At 42.5% G+C, this 17,246-nt stretch overlaps 1 protein-coding gene across 11 annotated transcripts in view; it reads left to right on the top strand.

The window, feature by feature from the left end:
* Positions 1–17,246, top strand: part of ZNF532 (zinc finger protein 532) — a 109,551-nt gene that overhangs the window by 59,950 nt on the left and 32,355 nt on the right. For all 11 annotated transcript variants that reach the window (XM_060029143.1, XM_060029147.1, XM_060029150.1 and 8 more), the window contains 3 exons: positions 4,394–4,575; positions 9,254–9,430; positions 16,596–16,758. In XM_060029143.1, the coding sequence (XP_059885126.1) occupies positions 4,394–4,575; positions 9,254–9,430; positions 16,596–16,758 (522 nt within the window). The remainder of the gene's footprint in view (positions 1–4,393; positions 4,576–9,253; positions 9,431–16,595; positions 16,759–17,246) is intronic.

Raw genomic sequence — 17,246 nt, forward strand, 5'->3', positions numbered from 1 at the left:
CTGCCCCAGCAGCTGCTTCTGGAGGCCGTGGGGCCGCCTCAGTTCCCGCGCCCACCCCAAACACCATCATTAGCTTGGTTTTTGGCCCTGCTCTCCTAAACGTTTACTATTAATTTTGGTCAGGCTAGTCCTGTCCCAGTTGATAGTTTAATGTTATCAACTCTTAATTTATCCGTCTTCTTGAGCGATTGTCATCTGAGTGGATTATATGTGTGGACCATACTGCTTTCTGCGAATTTGCTCATTTCACTGTCAACTTTTATTAGGGATTTTTAGTGCAGAATGATTTGAGGACAAAACCAGCACCAACAGCTAGCTTTGGGAACAATGGTATATACAGTTATTTCTGCTATAATGCTTGCTTTGTGTTACTTCCATTTAACTGAGATCTGAAATGCAGTGCTTTGTCTGTGTTCTCATTGTGAAACTGGGTGAAAGTGAGAGCCAGAAAACAAACTGGTATACTTTTATTATTATTACTATTATTTGGTAATTATACTGTAGATGGAAAATTACAAAACTGCTGTCAGTGAGGCAGAAACAGTGTACTTAGCATCTGGGCTGACTGTTAAGTTGACAGTGTTTTGACCTCTGGATCAGTGGGTCTCATGCTGTCACAGGCTTTTGGTCTGTTTGAAATGTAAGCATGAGTAGATGCTATGTTTACTCACATTTCCCGAGCCTTCCTCATCTTTTCCCTTGCTCCTCTTCTCCCTAAAACATGAGGTGAAACACATAGAATTGTTTTCCTTGTTACTCAGATAATTCCTCCTGTATACAGAGAGGGTGCCGAGCCCTAGGGCTATCTGAATCCTTACCAGGGCCCCAGTGTACCCCGTTCCTCACCGCCTGCGTTGGAGGCCTAGCCTTCACTCTCTGTGCCAGGATTGGGCAGAGAAGGGTGCAATGCAGGTAGCTGTCAAGTGTGAGTGTGATTACTTTTCAGCTTTATTTTCAGCTTTCTCATGTTACCTGAGTATTGAAAAATAATGTTTTAGTTTAAAAAGTAGCAGTTCTCTGAGCAAATGAGTCTGCCCCAGACTAGAAATTAACCGCTTATTACCTAAGTACTGCAAACGTTTTCCATTTTCAGATGACATAAGTAAACTGTCAAAAGACACACGAGACTATTTAAGTGCATTTTATTATACTGTTTTCTGTTCAGAAGGCAGGTCCTGTCACGTTAAACTGCTTTATCCTGTCGAAAGTAGCCTCAGCTTGTATAGTAGAGAGTTAGAGTTTTAAGATACATTTTTGTTTCTTTGATTTAAAGTAAGGAAAAAAAGACAGATTCTTGTAGACCACAGAGAAATCCTGGCCTGCCCCCATCCTCAAATGCATCTCCCCAGATCCAGAGAACGTGTGTCATTACTGTGAATTCCCAGTATCCCAGAGAAGCTAATGGCATCTGCTCCTCTGTGCTGTGAAGATCTGTCACCGTTGTCTCAGGAAGCAGAGAGGGCACATTATCTAAAACAGGGGCGGTGGATAAAACTGGAGGGAGAGCAATTAGGTAAACCCTAAAACTATTGCTAGCACACAAGTATCCAGGAAGAGAACGTCTGCAGTCCAGACAACTTGCGTGTTCTCAAGATGGAATGGAGTGGGAACAGGTAAACGGAAACGTGGGAGTCAGCACAGAGTCTGCGCACAAATACACGTGCATCCGTGTGTGCAAACTAAAGAGTAGAACTTAATCTGATGTGATTTCCCAGGCACTGAATTCTCCCATTTCAGCAATATGGAAGCACTGTGATTTGGGGCTGTAGCCCACTCTGGCTCCCACCCTCGCCTGTACTTCTTTCTGTACCTACAGTGGGTGAGGCGCCTCAGCCCATGGAAATGGCTGAGCGCAGATTCCTGTAGCTCATCAGTGGTGGAGGGGACAGGGAGGGCAGAGGCTGCCGCCTGCTCTCACAGAGCCCTGGGGCCACAGGGAGCGCCCCGCTGCACAGTGCAGTGTGAAGGGAATGCGTCCCCTCTCCAAGGACTGGTGCGAGAGAGGTCGCTATTGAAAGGTTGGTAATTGGGTGACCTTGTTACTCTAAAGCATTTTTCATAGTCTTTGCAGTCAGACATTTCTATCGTAAAGAGCACTTTAATTAACAAAACCTCTTCTTGAATAATTTTGATACTTATTTTAGTTGACCTGCTAGTAACAGAGCTCTTTCACCCACCAACCGGTCCATAACTATTTTTATAGTTACGTGTGTTACAAACATACGGGCATCCAGTAGGGGAGCGTGTTTAAGTAATTCATTGTGAATTTTATGTGTATCGTGAAGCGTGTTTGTTAACATGTCTTGATGAGAGATCATGTGAAACTTCTCTTCAGCTTTAAGGAGCACATACTTTGTCTCCTTTTTAGATCTCCTGTTTTTATTTTTGTTGCTGTCTCTCCCTATAATAAAAGTGGTAGAACCACATGACTCTCCGAGAAGGAGAAGCTGCGGAGGTGGATTGGGGGATGGCCTGTAACCCTGACAGCGGTCCTCTGTCCTTCACGTGCATTTGCCCGGCGGCGGGGTGGGGGGGGGGGCGGGGGGGTGGGTGGGTGGGGCGCGTTTTTGCTTGTTTATTCCTTGTGGACCCCCACCCTACTCCTCCCTTGGCCTTGGAATTAATTATTCAGAGCCCAGTTCAAATCCCGGTTCTTCCACCTCATAGCTGTGAGGTCTTGGCAAGTTTCTTAACTTCTCTAAACCTCATTTCCTCATCTGTAAACTGGAGATAATATTATCCACGTCATAGGTTATGATGAGAATCAGATGAGGTGATGTATCGAAGTTCATCTGTTTAAAGGACCTAGTTCACCACTTGGCTTAGAGCGGAATGGGCTCAATACATATGATAAACATAAAATGTTTTGACTTGAGTGTAGAAAACACTGGTTTTATTCCTAAGTAAGTGCAAGACATTCTGAGATGTCTGTGGAAATTCAGACATTATCATTCACTGCCTGGGATGAATGACGGTGTGGTAAAAGCGAATAGAAGACCTTCGTTCAAAGAAACAGACTACCTGTGATAATGTAGGTGTCACCAGGATCTTATAATTAATGCATCTGTTGATTGGTTTTCGTTGCTGTGGCTTTGGAATATGTGTTATTAGAAAAGGAATGCTATTTTTAAATGATGCTTAACCTCATCATAGCTGCCTGTAATGTTCTTATTTTGTGACTGCAATAAACATTTTATGGGATAAAATTTGTAATTTAGGCCTTTCAGGAGAGAACCAAGAAAGAGTTTTCAAGTGAGTTTCTGATTTTTCTTAGTTTATGTTCCTCAGAAGTTTAAACCTTAATTTGTTTGCAATAGCTGAAAGAATAAAAAGTCTTTTGAAAATGTCTTAATTCTGTTGTCAGTACAAAAGATTGTTTCAGTTTTAGCTGGAGTCTATATTTTGAGGCTTTCTTTAACTGACTTTAATAAAAATTACACATTTTAGAAGGTAGTAGTAGATACTTGTGGCACGAATGTCCAGATAGTATTCAGACACATTTTATCTTCTGCTATGTTAGCTTTATTTTTGGAATGGAAGTAATTGAGTTCTCTATTTATACTTACTTTGAGTTTTTTGTGTTTTAAAAACATGCCATGTTTGTTTAGTGCTTATATCTAAGGGGATGAAAACTATGTAGTGTGTTCCAGTTTTTCCTGGGTAGTGAATGGTGTAGAGCCCTTTCCAAAGAGGATTTCAATCTGTTTTAGTTTATATGTGATTAGATTTTAAGCTCTGTGAAGTTTCAATTTAATATCTGAATTTATGTATCTAAACTTGGTTCGTTGGTTTTAATCATAAGTCATAATGATCAGTTCATCCACTTAAGAAACCAGTTCATGTGCAAAAAAGAACAACTGATTGCTGCGGCCATTCTTTTTGCATTCCTGTGTTTCATATCTCAAATAACTGAAGTGAAAAAAATTTAAAAAAGAAAGAAAGAAACCTGGATTAACCACTAATTTATTTTTATTATTTTGAAGAAACTTTTTGAGTTGTGGGAGCTCTACTGTCAAGATAGATGCCCATAAACTTGTATTTTAAAGTTAATTATACATTAAAGTAGATTTACTAACATACTTTATAAGGATACCTCTTCTTCACACTAAAAAAAAAAATGTAAACGTAACAAAATTGGAAGTCTACCTAATGCTAACAGTCTCTTTACATCGTACTTTGGGATGAGCATGACTACATAGTACATATTGTCTGTATTTTACAGGAACATTTTACATTGACCATTTAACTTTCAAGTTTGCTTTTTCTTTGGAAATCAATTATCGTAGTATTTGAAATGACCGCTGTATACTTATTTTGAGGTTTAACCAAGCTTCTTTGCATATTAGAAAATACTTCGTAGGACCAACCCTGTTTCCCCCTTTGGTTTATTTAGAAGACTTGCACTGTCTGCCAGATGCTGCTTCCTAACCAGTGCAGTTACGCATCTCATCAGAGAATCCACCAGCACAAATCTCCCTACACCTGCCCCGAGTGCGGGGCCATCTGCAGGTCGGTGCACTTCCAGACCCACGTCACCAAGAACTGTCTGCACTACACGCGGAGAGTTGGTTTTCGGTCAGTATATCGTTCATTTCCGTGCAAATAAAGCTTATTCACGTCTGAGGGCACAGGGTTCTGAGTGGTCTGTGCACATCGTTTTCAGGGTCATACAGTGATACCTCGATTAACAGATCCTCTGGGAACCTGGCTCATTTGTAGTCGAGTTGATCTGTGTGAATCCTGTATGTGGTATTGACTCTGGTCCACAGGAAGCCGAGGGTCAATGGGACCCATCCTTCTAAGCAAAAGTGTGCAGGTGGTAAGGTTTGGCTTTGATTGACTGTTAGAGCCTTTATACTTTCTGTACCCTTTCTAGCATACTTCTGTTGTCACGCTCTCTGCATTTTAAGCCCTGCAAGAATGCAGTGCATTTCTGTACCTCTGAATACTTGCTCTCATCAAAACAGAAAGGGTATGCATGGTCCCTTACTTTTATCTTGTCTTGTTAAAGGATTGGGTGTGTGTCCTTTCCTACCACCGCTCTTGTGGAAGAGCCTTCCACCCCAGATCACCTTCCTTTATTCCTTCTTCTCCATTACCTGAGTCCAGGCTTCTCCCTCATCTCTGCACATCTTAACCGTGACCCCTTTCACTGCCCCCTAATATTCTCAGATGTGTCTTTTACAACATCTGACAAGGCTAATGTTAGTCTTTTACAACATCTGACAAATCTAAATGTTAGTTTAGTATTGAGCGATGATGCATTTGAACTTGATCCTCCACTTTGCGACCTTCTGAAATGCATTCCTGTACCTTTTAGAAACATTTTATTCCTGTACATTTTGATCCAGTGAAGGTCCACCAAGAAAACACGTCATTGATATACAGTGTCTTTGTTAATAGAGGTATTACTGGGGCTTCCCTGGTGGCGCAGTGGTTGAGAGTCCGCCTGCCGATGCAGGGGACACGGGTTCGTGCCCCGGTCCGGGAAGATCCCACATGCTGCGGAGTGGCTAGGCCCGTGAGCCGTGGCCGCTGAGCCTGCGCGTCCGGAGCCTGTGCTCCTCAACGGGAGAGGCCACAACAGTGAGAGGCCCGCGTACCGCAAAAAAAAAAAAAAAAAAAAAAAAAAAAAAAAAATAGAGGTATTACTGTATTGTGTATTTATCTTAAACTTGAACATTTGTTCACCTGGTATTGTTAATGTTAGACTGTTAATATACAATTATTTTTTTTCTTTTAATTGTGATACAGATATGATGTTTTATAAAAATGAAGGCCAGTCGGTATGATTTAAAAGTTGTATTTCAGTTAAATTTACGTTATGGCATCACCAGTTTCTAGGTGGTTCAGTCCATGTTTCTAACACTAAGACTTAGTTCACATTTTTATCTCACGCCTCCAAACCTGTGATGCACAGATATTTAATGGATCGGCAACCACCCTAGTAGAAAACCTTTGGTTTGGAAACTTAGAAACCAGGGTTTTTGTACCAGTTAGACTCCTCATTGTGTGGTAATTCATGTGTTTTTCGTGCCTTGGTGCCCTGTCTGTAAAATGGGTGTGATGTTTGCCTCCATCTCTGTGGGCATGTTACAGAGCAAAACAGGATAGTCCAAAAGCATGCTAAGTGCTTAAGAGGAATGTTCCACATTGAAGGTGCCCTCGATTCCACAGAATTCATACACAGTGATACTTTGGTTCTTATCCCATGTTTTGAAACTCTTATTACTGGATTCTTTATTTAATATAAAACTACAAGTGCAGTTCTTTTAACGGATGCCAATTTCCTCAGATATTTATAGTTGATTTTTCTAATATAATGAAAGTGAACTTAAGTTGGAATGAATAAAGGAAGTAAGACTCCTATAATGCTAGCTATTCCTGGTATCTTTTTTTTTTTTTTTTTTGTGGTACGCGGGCCTCTCACTGTTGTGGCCTCTCCCGTTGCGGAGCGGAGCACAGGCTCCAGACGCGCAGGCTCAGTGGCCATGGCTCACGGGCCCAGCCGCTCCGCGGCATGTGGGATCTTCCTGGACCGGGGCATGAACCCACGTCCCCTGCATCGGCAGGCGGACTCTCGACTACTGCGCCACCAGGGAAGCTCTATTCCTGGTATCTTTTCTAAATTAAAACAAAAGCTCTGCCGGCAAGCTAAAAGTAATTAACTCAACTTGGAAAAGACCATCCCTTGCTTTTCTTTTCTTTTTTTTCCCCCCTCATTCACAGAGTTGCTTAAATTTGGCACTTTGAATTTTTACTAAAATTTCTGTGTTTAGTATAGACTTTTTTTCTTGCATTTGGGGGGTTACAAGAGCTATAAAAAAACACTATGTTGGTACATTCTGAAGTTTAGTTCATGTTTACCTCTTTAGGTAATAGAACAGAATTCGACCTGAGTTTTTTTCCTGTTGTTCCAAATAATGGTCCAGTCTGCTACTTGTCTGGGGTTCAGCAGACCCTTGACCTTGTACATTTTCCCCTCCTTCTTTGGCTTCATAGTTTTTCCAATTAAAAAACTTTTTTATTTCATTTTTAGCCGGAGGAGCATCTCTGGCGTGGCTCCCAGCCTGACTGTGTCAGGATCCCAGCCTCTTCCTGGTTTGGTGCCTTGTCTGCTCTCTTCCTGATCATACACTGCGTCTCCCAGATAGTGAGGAGGCCATTTCTAGCTTCTGGTTGATTTGGTAAAAGTCATTTATTTCTCTGAATTTTTCTGCTTCTTGATCCACTAGATCTGCATCTAGGAAGGGGAATTATAGGATTGTATACTGTAAAATTTTTTTTTTAATGAAGAGAAACTTAATGGGTACCCAGAACACACAGGGCTTCAGCTATATTAAATATTTATTAATAGACTGGGTTTTTAGTAGCATTAGGATGCTGTATGAACCCTTCAAATTCTCCTTCTATTTTTGTGTCTTATTTGCGTTCCATATTGGCCTCTTCCACTTGTAGGCAGATATTTTACAACTTTCTTTCAAGTTCTTTTAAATTTTTCTCCTTTCTTTCCTTACGTTAGGGGAGGGGGGCTTTCCCTTGCCTCCATGAGGCTCTTCGGACCAAGCCTTAGCCACCTCCTTTATCAGCTGTAGGTTCTCTAACCTCCTGCTTGTTTTCTTAGAGATTAAATCTTCCTCTCCAGGCGACTTCAGAGAAACAGCCCTTCCTTGGTGTTTTGCCCTTTGAATACACCTTTGTACTCTTGATGGGGAAAATACTTTATGATTCACAATGTAGCAGATTCTTTTGTTTAATAGTTAGTAACCCATCTGTTTTTGTTCTGTGTTATCTTCCTCTTTCATAGGAATTACTGGCTTCTAGGGTTGGGAAGGACTAAAAAATTATCTATTCCAACTCTTCTCATTTAACAAATGAGAAACCAGCCCAGAGAGGATCAGTAACCTGTTCAAGAAAACCCAGGTTCTAGTTAACTCAAAATTGTTGCAGTGTGCTTGGGTGGCTTCATTGCCTAAAACAGTAGGTCAAGTAGATAGGACAGAGGAGCATTCTGTATTTATTCTCCTATATTCAGTGCTTTTAATGTATATGCTGCTGAACATGATGCCGTAAGTCATTTAAAATGCTAAGGCATTAATTATGATTTTTATGAAATGCCCGCAAAGCTTAACATGGCAGGCTTTATAGAGCACGTGTAGTTTAGAGTGTGTCACTCGTGTATGACTCTGGAAGCTGCTCCTTGAATTTGGAGGGAGGTTCTAAGAACAGAAGTGTCTTAGGTGTCAACGCCATCGAGCGCTGCCCCTGGAAGGCAGCCCCAACTGCAGTCTTCCTACCCCAGGTCAGCCCTCACATTCACACCCAGGGCACGTCTGCCGGGTGTGTGAAAGGTCTGCCCCTGCAGACCCTCGAGGGTCGAGGGTCGACAGAGAGACCACTCTCAAATAATTTTCAGGTGTGAACAAAGAAGGAAGACTAGGTGATAGATGGGTGGACTGTTAAGGGGTGCTGGGCGTCCTTGCGTGAGAAAGGTGAGGCTGGGGGGAAGTGTCTCCAAGTTCTAAAGTTTGTTTCTGTAAGACTAGATTTGAGTGAGGAGTGAGCTAATCATCAAATTATTAGAAATTCAAGAAGAGGTTAGATAGGCAATTTACATAGGGAGGTTGGTTTTTCAGATGGTTTATCTTTCACGTCATTTGTTAAACAAATGTAAGTGTACTTAAATTGAATCTCCAGGAGACAAACACACTAGGTGGTTGACCTTCTCTGTAGCCTCCAGGAACGTTCAGTGCCTCCTGTGTGGTCACGACACAGCGGCTGTGGCTTTGGAGCCAGTACTCATTTGTTCCTCTGGGTCCCTCTGTCGATGGCATATAGGATTAGACAGCAAAGCTTTCTTCCTTTGGGTATTGGGGATGGGTGGGAACCTCAGAATCCAGCGTGCGGGGGTCCTCTCAAAGCCAGCAGTCGTAGGGTCTTGCTGTGCTGCTGGCCTTGACGTGGCCCCATGGTCCATTGATTTCACCACAGCCTGGCGTCTGGATGTTCATTCTTAGAAACTTGAAAGATGCTCAGAAAATAGTCCATTGGAGTTTTAGTTCTCTTCTTCATGGTCTTCCTTCTCAAATATATAAAAGTAATTTGATCTGTTACAAACAGAAAAAACCCACACGCTTAAAAAAGCTCCTAAGAACCTTAAAGGGCTATTTGTTCATTTTACCCAGTTTTACACAGTTAAGTTATACATGTTTAGTGGTCTCGTGCTAACGACTGTGTGTTTATTTTCTAACAGATGTGTGCATTGCAATGTTGTGTACTCTGATGTGGCCGCACTGAAGTCTCACATTCAAGGTTCTCACTGTGAAGTCTTCTACAAGTGTCCTATTTGTCCAATGGCGTTTAAGTCTGCCCCAAGTACACATTCTCATGCCTACACGCAGCATCCCGGCATCAAGATAGGAGAGCCAAAGTAAGTCATGCTGCCTTTCGCCTTTTACCCCACTCCTTTATTAGTAATTTAGAAGAGGTGGTAGTTCTGTGGGATATAATTTAAGATATGAAAAGTTATGCCGCTGTGCAGATTTTGATGCTCTGCGAAGTATAGCTCGTAACTCCCTAAACCTCTCAGTCCTGTCCAGGGGGGACTCTTTGCCCTAAAATGTCACTTACCATTCATGCGCTTGTCATCAGTTTCTGCTAAACAAGTGAATGTTTATCATTTTTGTTCTTTTTCTTAAGATGATTTTGTTCTTTTTCTTAAGACGATTTTAATAGGTTCTTGGAAGACTGTAAAAAACTGTCCTCTTTCAATTTTCAGAGTTTCTTAAACACTTTTCACAGTAACATTTATAAGATGAAGTCTACTTAAGACACTGGTTCCTGCATTTAACTTCATAGCCGATGTAAATCCTTGATTAGTAAAAAGTAAATTTCATCTTTTGCTTGATTTCGCTCTTAATTTTGTCAGTGTTTGCCTCGTTGAGTTTGTGTTTCAGCAGGCAGTTACGGGCTGCCCGCCTGCAGTGGTGGCCAGCTTCGCAAAGACGAGGCAGTGAGGGCGCTGGGGTCAGAATCCTGCTGCCACCCACCAGCTGAGTGACCTTGGGCCGGCACTGACCCCTGTAAAGTGAGGGTCACGCTTCTGTCCCCGGGTTTGTGTGAGGATTTTTGTGTGAGGATAAAGCAGGGTGAGGTCTTTAAAATGCATGGCACGTGGCCCCTCTCTCTGGCACACGGAGAGCCCGTAGCCTCGGCACCTCCCCTGCTTCCTTGGTCCCTGGATGTGCACACAGCCCTGGATCAGATGCCCGGCCTGATGTTCACTTTCTTCCTGTGTTGTTTGCGGCAGTGTGGAATTTGATAATTATGTGAGGCTAGATTTGCTGCCTCAAACCTATTGGTGTGTTTTGTCTAAAACTCTATAATCAAGGAAGCATTGGGGGAAGATATGTGGATATGCCATGTTATGTATGTCTGGCTTTCATGTAACATTTAGTTTGGGGGAAATGTCATTGGCTAAACACGATAGAAGTGACTCTGTTTACTAAAAAACTATGAGAAAATGGAATTTTATTCTAATAGGACCTTCACTCTGATCTTTGTAGATCTTCAAAATGAAACACATTACAAATTAGGGGATCCACATACGACTTGGTGTCTTGACTCCGAAGACAGACATTAGTGAAACGTCAGTTAAACAGCCTTCAGTGTTCCTGGTCATCAGCCTTTCGGACAATAGCATAGTCTGCCCTACCCCCTACTCTCTCCCCCCACAACCCCCCCGGTGAATATAGTTTTTGACTTGTTTTTTTTATTCAAGTAAATAAAACTTTATTCACTGGAATGTGCATGAAATCTGGAACAGTAGTTGTTACCTGGGAATACAGCATAGCAAACGATTAAAGCAAACTAAAACAATATTCCTCAAATTTGAGTAATGTATAGGAAAAAAATCATTCCAGTATTTTCTTAAAAACTTTTCTCTACTACAGTCATTTTTTAACAGGTGCAAGCCCAAAGATAGGCATTAACGATTGAGTTTTAAACTATAAAACTAAAACAGATTTACAAGTAAAACACAACAAAACTCCCAGACCAGTGAGCACAGCTAACAGCATTAATTCAGGGTAATGAGTCAAGACCTCACTGCAGCAGCAGATGCTGCTCCTCGGGCCCTGTGATTGTCACCCGTACTACAGGTGCCACCTTTCCCTATGCACACTCTATAAAGCCTGGCTTCCTGTGCCATGCTGGGAGCTGCTTGGCCTACGTTTGACCCAGAAGCTTTCGTTCGACATTAGATCTCTGTTCTGTTAAAGTTATAGCCCCACGTAAATAAGTAGCTCCCACACCAGTAGAACATCAGGCATGAAATCTCCCAGCAGTCTTTGGTTAACTGGTTTTATGCAAATGACTCAAAATCTTTGGTTAAGGTGGTTTTATGCAAATGACTCAAAATTATGCAGATGATTTACATTAATTTTTAAAGATCAATATAAAAATCCCACCTCCCATTTCCTTTAGAGAATATATGGAAGTCTGAAAATACACCCATGAAGAGTCCCAGCACCTCAACTTGAAAAGCACAACATAAGACTTTTATTTCACAGATGTAGTGATTATTATGTGCAGGTACCATTCCAGTGCTTTGTTTTCCACTGTGTGGTCAGGCATGTTTCCCTGCTGTGTCAAAGGGAACTTTGAACACCCTTTAATCTTTTCTGGGTAATTTAAGATCATTTTGAATGTCCACTACTAGATTTTATGGGGATACAGTCTTGTGACTGTTTTTATATCTTCCTCGACGTCTGATTAACCAGCCGTTTCTTTGGGTGCTTTTCCCTTCCTTCCATTTGCCTCTTCTAAATGTATATAAATAGAGCAATGAGGACTTCAAAGTGAAGAATTGTATGAGACGGAGTTGTTCTTTTTTTTGTTCCATTTTGTTTTTTTTTAAAGAGTCTGAGTGCCCTCATCCATGACACTCCTGGGTCTCCTATCATGAGTGCTCAGCTGATTGCTATGTGATTGAACATGGGCCCTGAATCCAGATTATTTGCTCTGCCATTTACTGGCAAGTTGTTTAATTTTTTATGTCTCAGTTTCTTTTCTTTTCTTTCTTTCCTTTTTTTAAAAAAAGATTTATTTATTTGGTTGCGCCAGGCAAGCTCCTTAGTTGCGGCTCGCCGTTTCCTTAGTTGTGGCGTGCATGCTCCTCAGTTGTGGCATGTGAACTCTTAGTTGCGGCACATGGGATCTAGTTCCCTGACCAGGGATCCAACCCAGGCACCCTGCATTGGGAGTGCAGAGTCTTAACCACTGCGCCACCAGGGAAGTCCCAAGAGATGGAGTTTTGGAGCAAGTTCCTAAGAAATAAAATGGTACAAAACTACAGTAGCGGCGTGGTGGAGGACTTTGATTCAGATGAAGCTGAATTTAAAGCACGGCCCTGGGATTTACACAGCATCAAGCAGATTCTCTAATCTCTGAGCCCGTGTCCCAGCTGTGAGGGGGCAGTGGTGCAGATTCACCTAATGGAGGTGTGGGGACGTGTCCTACTCGGATGGTGCCTTGTACCTGGCTGTACTCACTCAGTGGTGATGGAGGCAGTTGGCAGCAATTCTGAGCTTAGAATCCTTTACTCATGTGTTTTTACATTTGTTTCAAGGGTAGCACTCTGTCCTGACTGAGGGTGGGTTTTTGGATTGACTTTTTCCTTTCCACCTCCTGTTTTTCTTCCCCTACCTTCCATCCCCTGCCTCCCCACCCCTGCAGATTTTTTTCAGCCACCTCCTCCCTCCTTTGTTCTAGTCCAGTTATCCTGCCATTCACTCAGTCTTGCAGTTGGGTCAAGTCAAACTTTTAGGTTTATCTTTCAGAGTACCTCCCCTGCATCCAGCCACAGTGTCCCCAGCATGCTGTGCCCGTGTAGACTCCACCTTTGTGTGCACTGGTCTCCCTGTCTTTTTTCTAATTAATTTATTTATTTATTTATTTTGGGCTATATTGGGTCTTCATTGCTGCATGTGGGCTTTCTCTGGTTGCGTCGAGCGGGGGCTACTCTTCGTTGCAGTGAGCGGGCTCCTCCTTGCAGTGGCTTCTCTTGTTGTGGAGCATGGGCTCTAGGTGCGCAGGCTCAGCAGTTGTGGCTCGCGGGCTCTAGAGTGCAGGCTCAGTAGTTGTGGCGCACGGGCTTAGTAGCCCCGCAGCATGTGGGCTCTTCCCGGACCAGGGCTTGAACCCTTGTCCCCTGCCTCGGCAGGCAGATTCTTAACCACTGCGCCACCAGGGAAGTCCTGGTCTCCTTGTCTTGAACAAAAGCCCTCCCTCCTCTCTGCCCGCCAGTCTCCCTGTGGTTCTTTCCTGCACTGTAGCAATAGTTGGAGAGTCTGCTCTGTGGTCACGGCCTATCACTATGTCTGTCAGGTTCGTGGTACCCTTATTTGGACTTTTCTTTTTTGACATTAGCACCAGATTTTATTTTATTTTTTTATTTATTTATTTTTCTGGTACGTGGGCCTCTCACTGTTGTGGCCTCTCCCGTTGCGGAGCACAGGCTCCGGACGCGCAGGCTCAGTGGCTCACGGGCCCAACCGCTCCGCGGCATGTGGGATCTTCCCTGACCGGGGCACGAACCCGCGTCCCCTGCATCGGCAGGCGGACTCTCAACCACTGCGCCACCAGGGAAGCCCCCAGTTTTTAATTTTTTAATCGTTTCTATCTTACAGAAAAGTTGAAAGAGCACTGTGGAGAACTCGTGCGTCCCCTTCACCCGTATCCCCCAGTTGTTAGCATTTCTGACATTTGTTTCATCCTTTCATTTTCTTCTTTCTGTATCTCTCCCTGTCTCCTATTTAGGAATAATGGGGCATCATGACATAAATATTTGAGTGTGTTCTGCCTCTCCTCCCCAAAAGGACACTCATGTATATTATTACTACCATCTAGCCTCCCAACCAGGAACCAGCATGGATTACATTACCAACCAGTTCATAGATCCCATGAAAATTTCTCTAGTTGTTGAGATATTGTCTTTTTTTTCCCTTTCTTTCTGGTACAAAATCTAGTCCAGGAGCACATTTTGCATTTAATTGTCCTGTCCCATCAGCGTGCTTCCATCTGGAGCAGTTGCTCAGTCTTTCCCCCTCTCATCCAGCAGAGGATACCGGTCTTGTGTTCTGAGGATGACCCTCCTTCCCGGCCCAGCCCCGCTTTCTCATAGTTGGACTCAGGATACATTCTCAGGCAGGAATCTCCTCATCAAATCCCATCGAGGATGCTCACCGCCTACCTGTCCTTCTAGGGATGTTACCCTCCATCATCTAGTCCAGTTGGCAGCGGCCAGATTTCTGCACTGTGAGGTCACCATTTCCCCTTAGTTTTTTTTTTTTTTTAAGGATAGCTAATTTTTTTTTTAAATTTTTTTATTTGGCTGCATCGGGTCTTAGTTGTGGCATGTGGGATCTTCCTTGTGGTATGTGGGATCTTTTGTTGCAGCACGCGGGCTCTTTGTTGCAGCGCGAGGGCTTAGCTGCTCCGCGGCATGTGTGATCTTAGTTCCCGGACCAGGGATCGAACCTGCGTCCCCTGCATTGGAAGGAGGATTCTTAACCACTGGACCACCAGGGAAGTCCCTCCCCCTGGTTATTTGTTAGTGGTTTGTAGGGTGTATTCCAGTATTACACCAAAAACCTGTTCCTCAGAAATATGCTGAAGTAAATAGATTATGTCCTGTCTTATAATTTCTTTGCAGTTCAGTAGAAGGCAACAAAGCAAAACAAACAGAACCTGAAAGGAATGTAGCATGAATAAAACAAGCCGTGCCATTTTTCATGAAAGAGTTATTTCTGAAAGTGTAAGAATAGAGTCCTGAGAAAATATTTAGCCTAGCTAGTAAGTCTTAGTACTTTTCTTGAGGCTATTCTGCTAATTACAGAAAAATCAGGAAATGTAAGCAAGCAAAACAATAAAAAATTACCATCCAGCAGAGATTATGATAGTTATATACCATCTGTTTCTTTTCTATACCCTTTAAACAAATGTGGTTGTATCCCGCATACTGTCTTGTTACCTGTTTTTTAATTTGCATGAAGATCATTCCATGTCATTGGTATATGTCTGCATCATAATTTTAAAAAAATCATACATTATTGTTCTTATTTAACTACTTATATTACTAGACGTTTGGGTTATTTCCAGCTCTAAGCTATTTCAGACAGTGAGGAGATGCACATCTTCGTCGCATCTGGTAGACTTAAGGGTGACACATCATTAATGTACCACCTTTGGGCTGAATGATGAAATCCTGTAAACCTTGTCTGATCTTAAAAAAAAAAACCTTTCTCCCATCAAGGGTGCTTGTGCTCTGTGCCAGGGTAACTGACATGTCAGGACCTTCTAAAAACATGTCACTCACGCCAATTAAATTCATAAATTTCATGTGGAAAAAGAGAAAACAAGTTAAATCTATAATTTTGGGGTATAGAAATAGAGAGTGAAGTCCGAAGGTACGTGAGAAGTGCTCTCTTAAGAAAACCTTACGAGGAGACAAGTGGTTTCAAGAAGAAAGCCATTCCTTTTTTTTAACTTTTCTGTAGAAATAGCAAACAACCTCAGCTTTTTCTTTCTCATGTGGCTCACACCTTTGGTCAGGGTTTCTCTGCCATTTTCCTAAGCTGCTCTTCGGTATTCTTTGTTCTGGTGATCCTGGTTGTTCAGAGGAAACACAGGTGTCCCTAGGGCCTCCCTTAAGGCCCAGGACGACCCTGTTGGGAAAGGGTGACCTCCTGTGGGCAGACGCGCTCACCAGTGACCCAGTAAATCCCTGGGGGCAAAGGTTGGCAGCGGGGAGGACTCTCTCCTGACGGCCAGAGGAAAGTGTGGATGGATAAAGGAATTATGTCCAGAAGGTTCAGAGCTGCTGAGTTAACTTCAGGAGGCTGCTTGGTAGTAACATATTAGGTAGGGAAATGGTTTGTAGTGGATAGTGAGTATTTTAAACCATTTAGAGCACAGTAGGCACTCAGGTGTTGAAGCAGCATTTGATTTGTGGATTTTATTGTATGCGTCTTTATTTTCATGCATAATTGCTTCCTGGTGCAGGGCTTTCGTTGTTAAGAACAGGTACAGAAATAGTGATGTTCAAGTGTAAAATTACTACTAACTCTGAAAGAAAACCTGGAACAAGTAACAGTGTGTTCAGGCATCCAAGACGTGTGGGCCTGCTTAGTTCATCAGTCAAATTCTCTCAAGTTAGGGTACTACCATCAGGCTGTGTTCCTTGTCTGATCTTTAAAAATATTTTAAAAAAATCAAGGATGCTTTTGCTCTGTGTTAAAGTAGCTTACGAGTAAAGACCTTGTAAAACCATGTCAGTTGTAGATCTGTGGGTAGTAGAATGATTTCTAAGCAAATGTGATCCAGTGCCTCTATCCCAAAATGTTAAGTTGAGCTGCACTCCAGTGATGCCAGCTGCCTTCGAAAGTTTGTTTCAAAGCTAAACTGCTCTATTCTTTTTATTGTGTTTGTCTGTTCTTGCTGCTTCTGCCTCCTGAATTCTTGGATGTGAAGTAGTGGTTCCTTTGGCCTGAGAGATGAGGGCTGACTGACATTTCCCTGCACCTCTTCTGTTTTAGAATAATATATAAGTGTTCCATGTGTGACACTGTATTTACCCTGCAAACCCTGCTGTATCGCCACTTTGACCAACACATCGAAAACCAGAAGGTGTCTGTTTTCAAGTGTCCAGACTGTTCTCTCTTATACGCACAGAAGCAACTCATGATGGACCATATCAAGGTGTGTGCGCATCTCTTACATCCTTTAAATGAACCGCAGATCCATTCATTGGTCATAAATCAAGGCTGAGCTGCAGATTCCGGTAAAGCATGTGCTCTGTCAAAGGAAGGGATGGACGCTGGTCGTTGGTAATGAGCAATTTACAACATGCTGTCATCACGAGTTCACTTAACTGAGGGATGCTTTTTATTCCCGAGCCCTGGTCTGCATACCATGAAAAATCAAAGCAAAGTAACAAATGCATGCCCTGACTTTAAAAGAATAATCAAGCTTTAGGTTTTTTTTTTCCCCCATATGTGAAAATGAAGGCTGTGAAGTTTACTTTTTTGAGAACTTGGTGTTATGTAGGATTTAGAAATAGACAGGGACTCTGATGAATTATGTTAATTTGTATAAATACTGGTGTGTTTAGAAAAATGAAGGTTTTCCCTTGAAATTACTTAAGCAGTTAAGTTTGCATTATAATTGATGCCCTGGATCTTGTAGTC

The sequence above is a fragment of the Delphinus delphis genome, chromosome 13 (genome assembly GCF_949987515.2).
Source record: "Delphinus delphis chromosome 13, mDelDel1.2, whole genome shotgun sequence".
Lineage (NCBI taxonomy): Eukaryota > Metazoa > Chordata > Mammalia > Artiodactyla > Delphinidae > Delphinus > Delphinus delphis.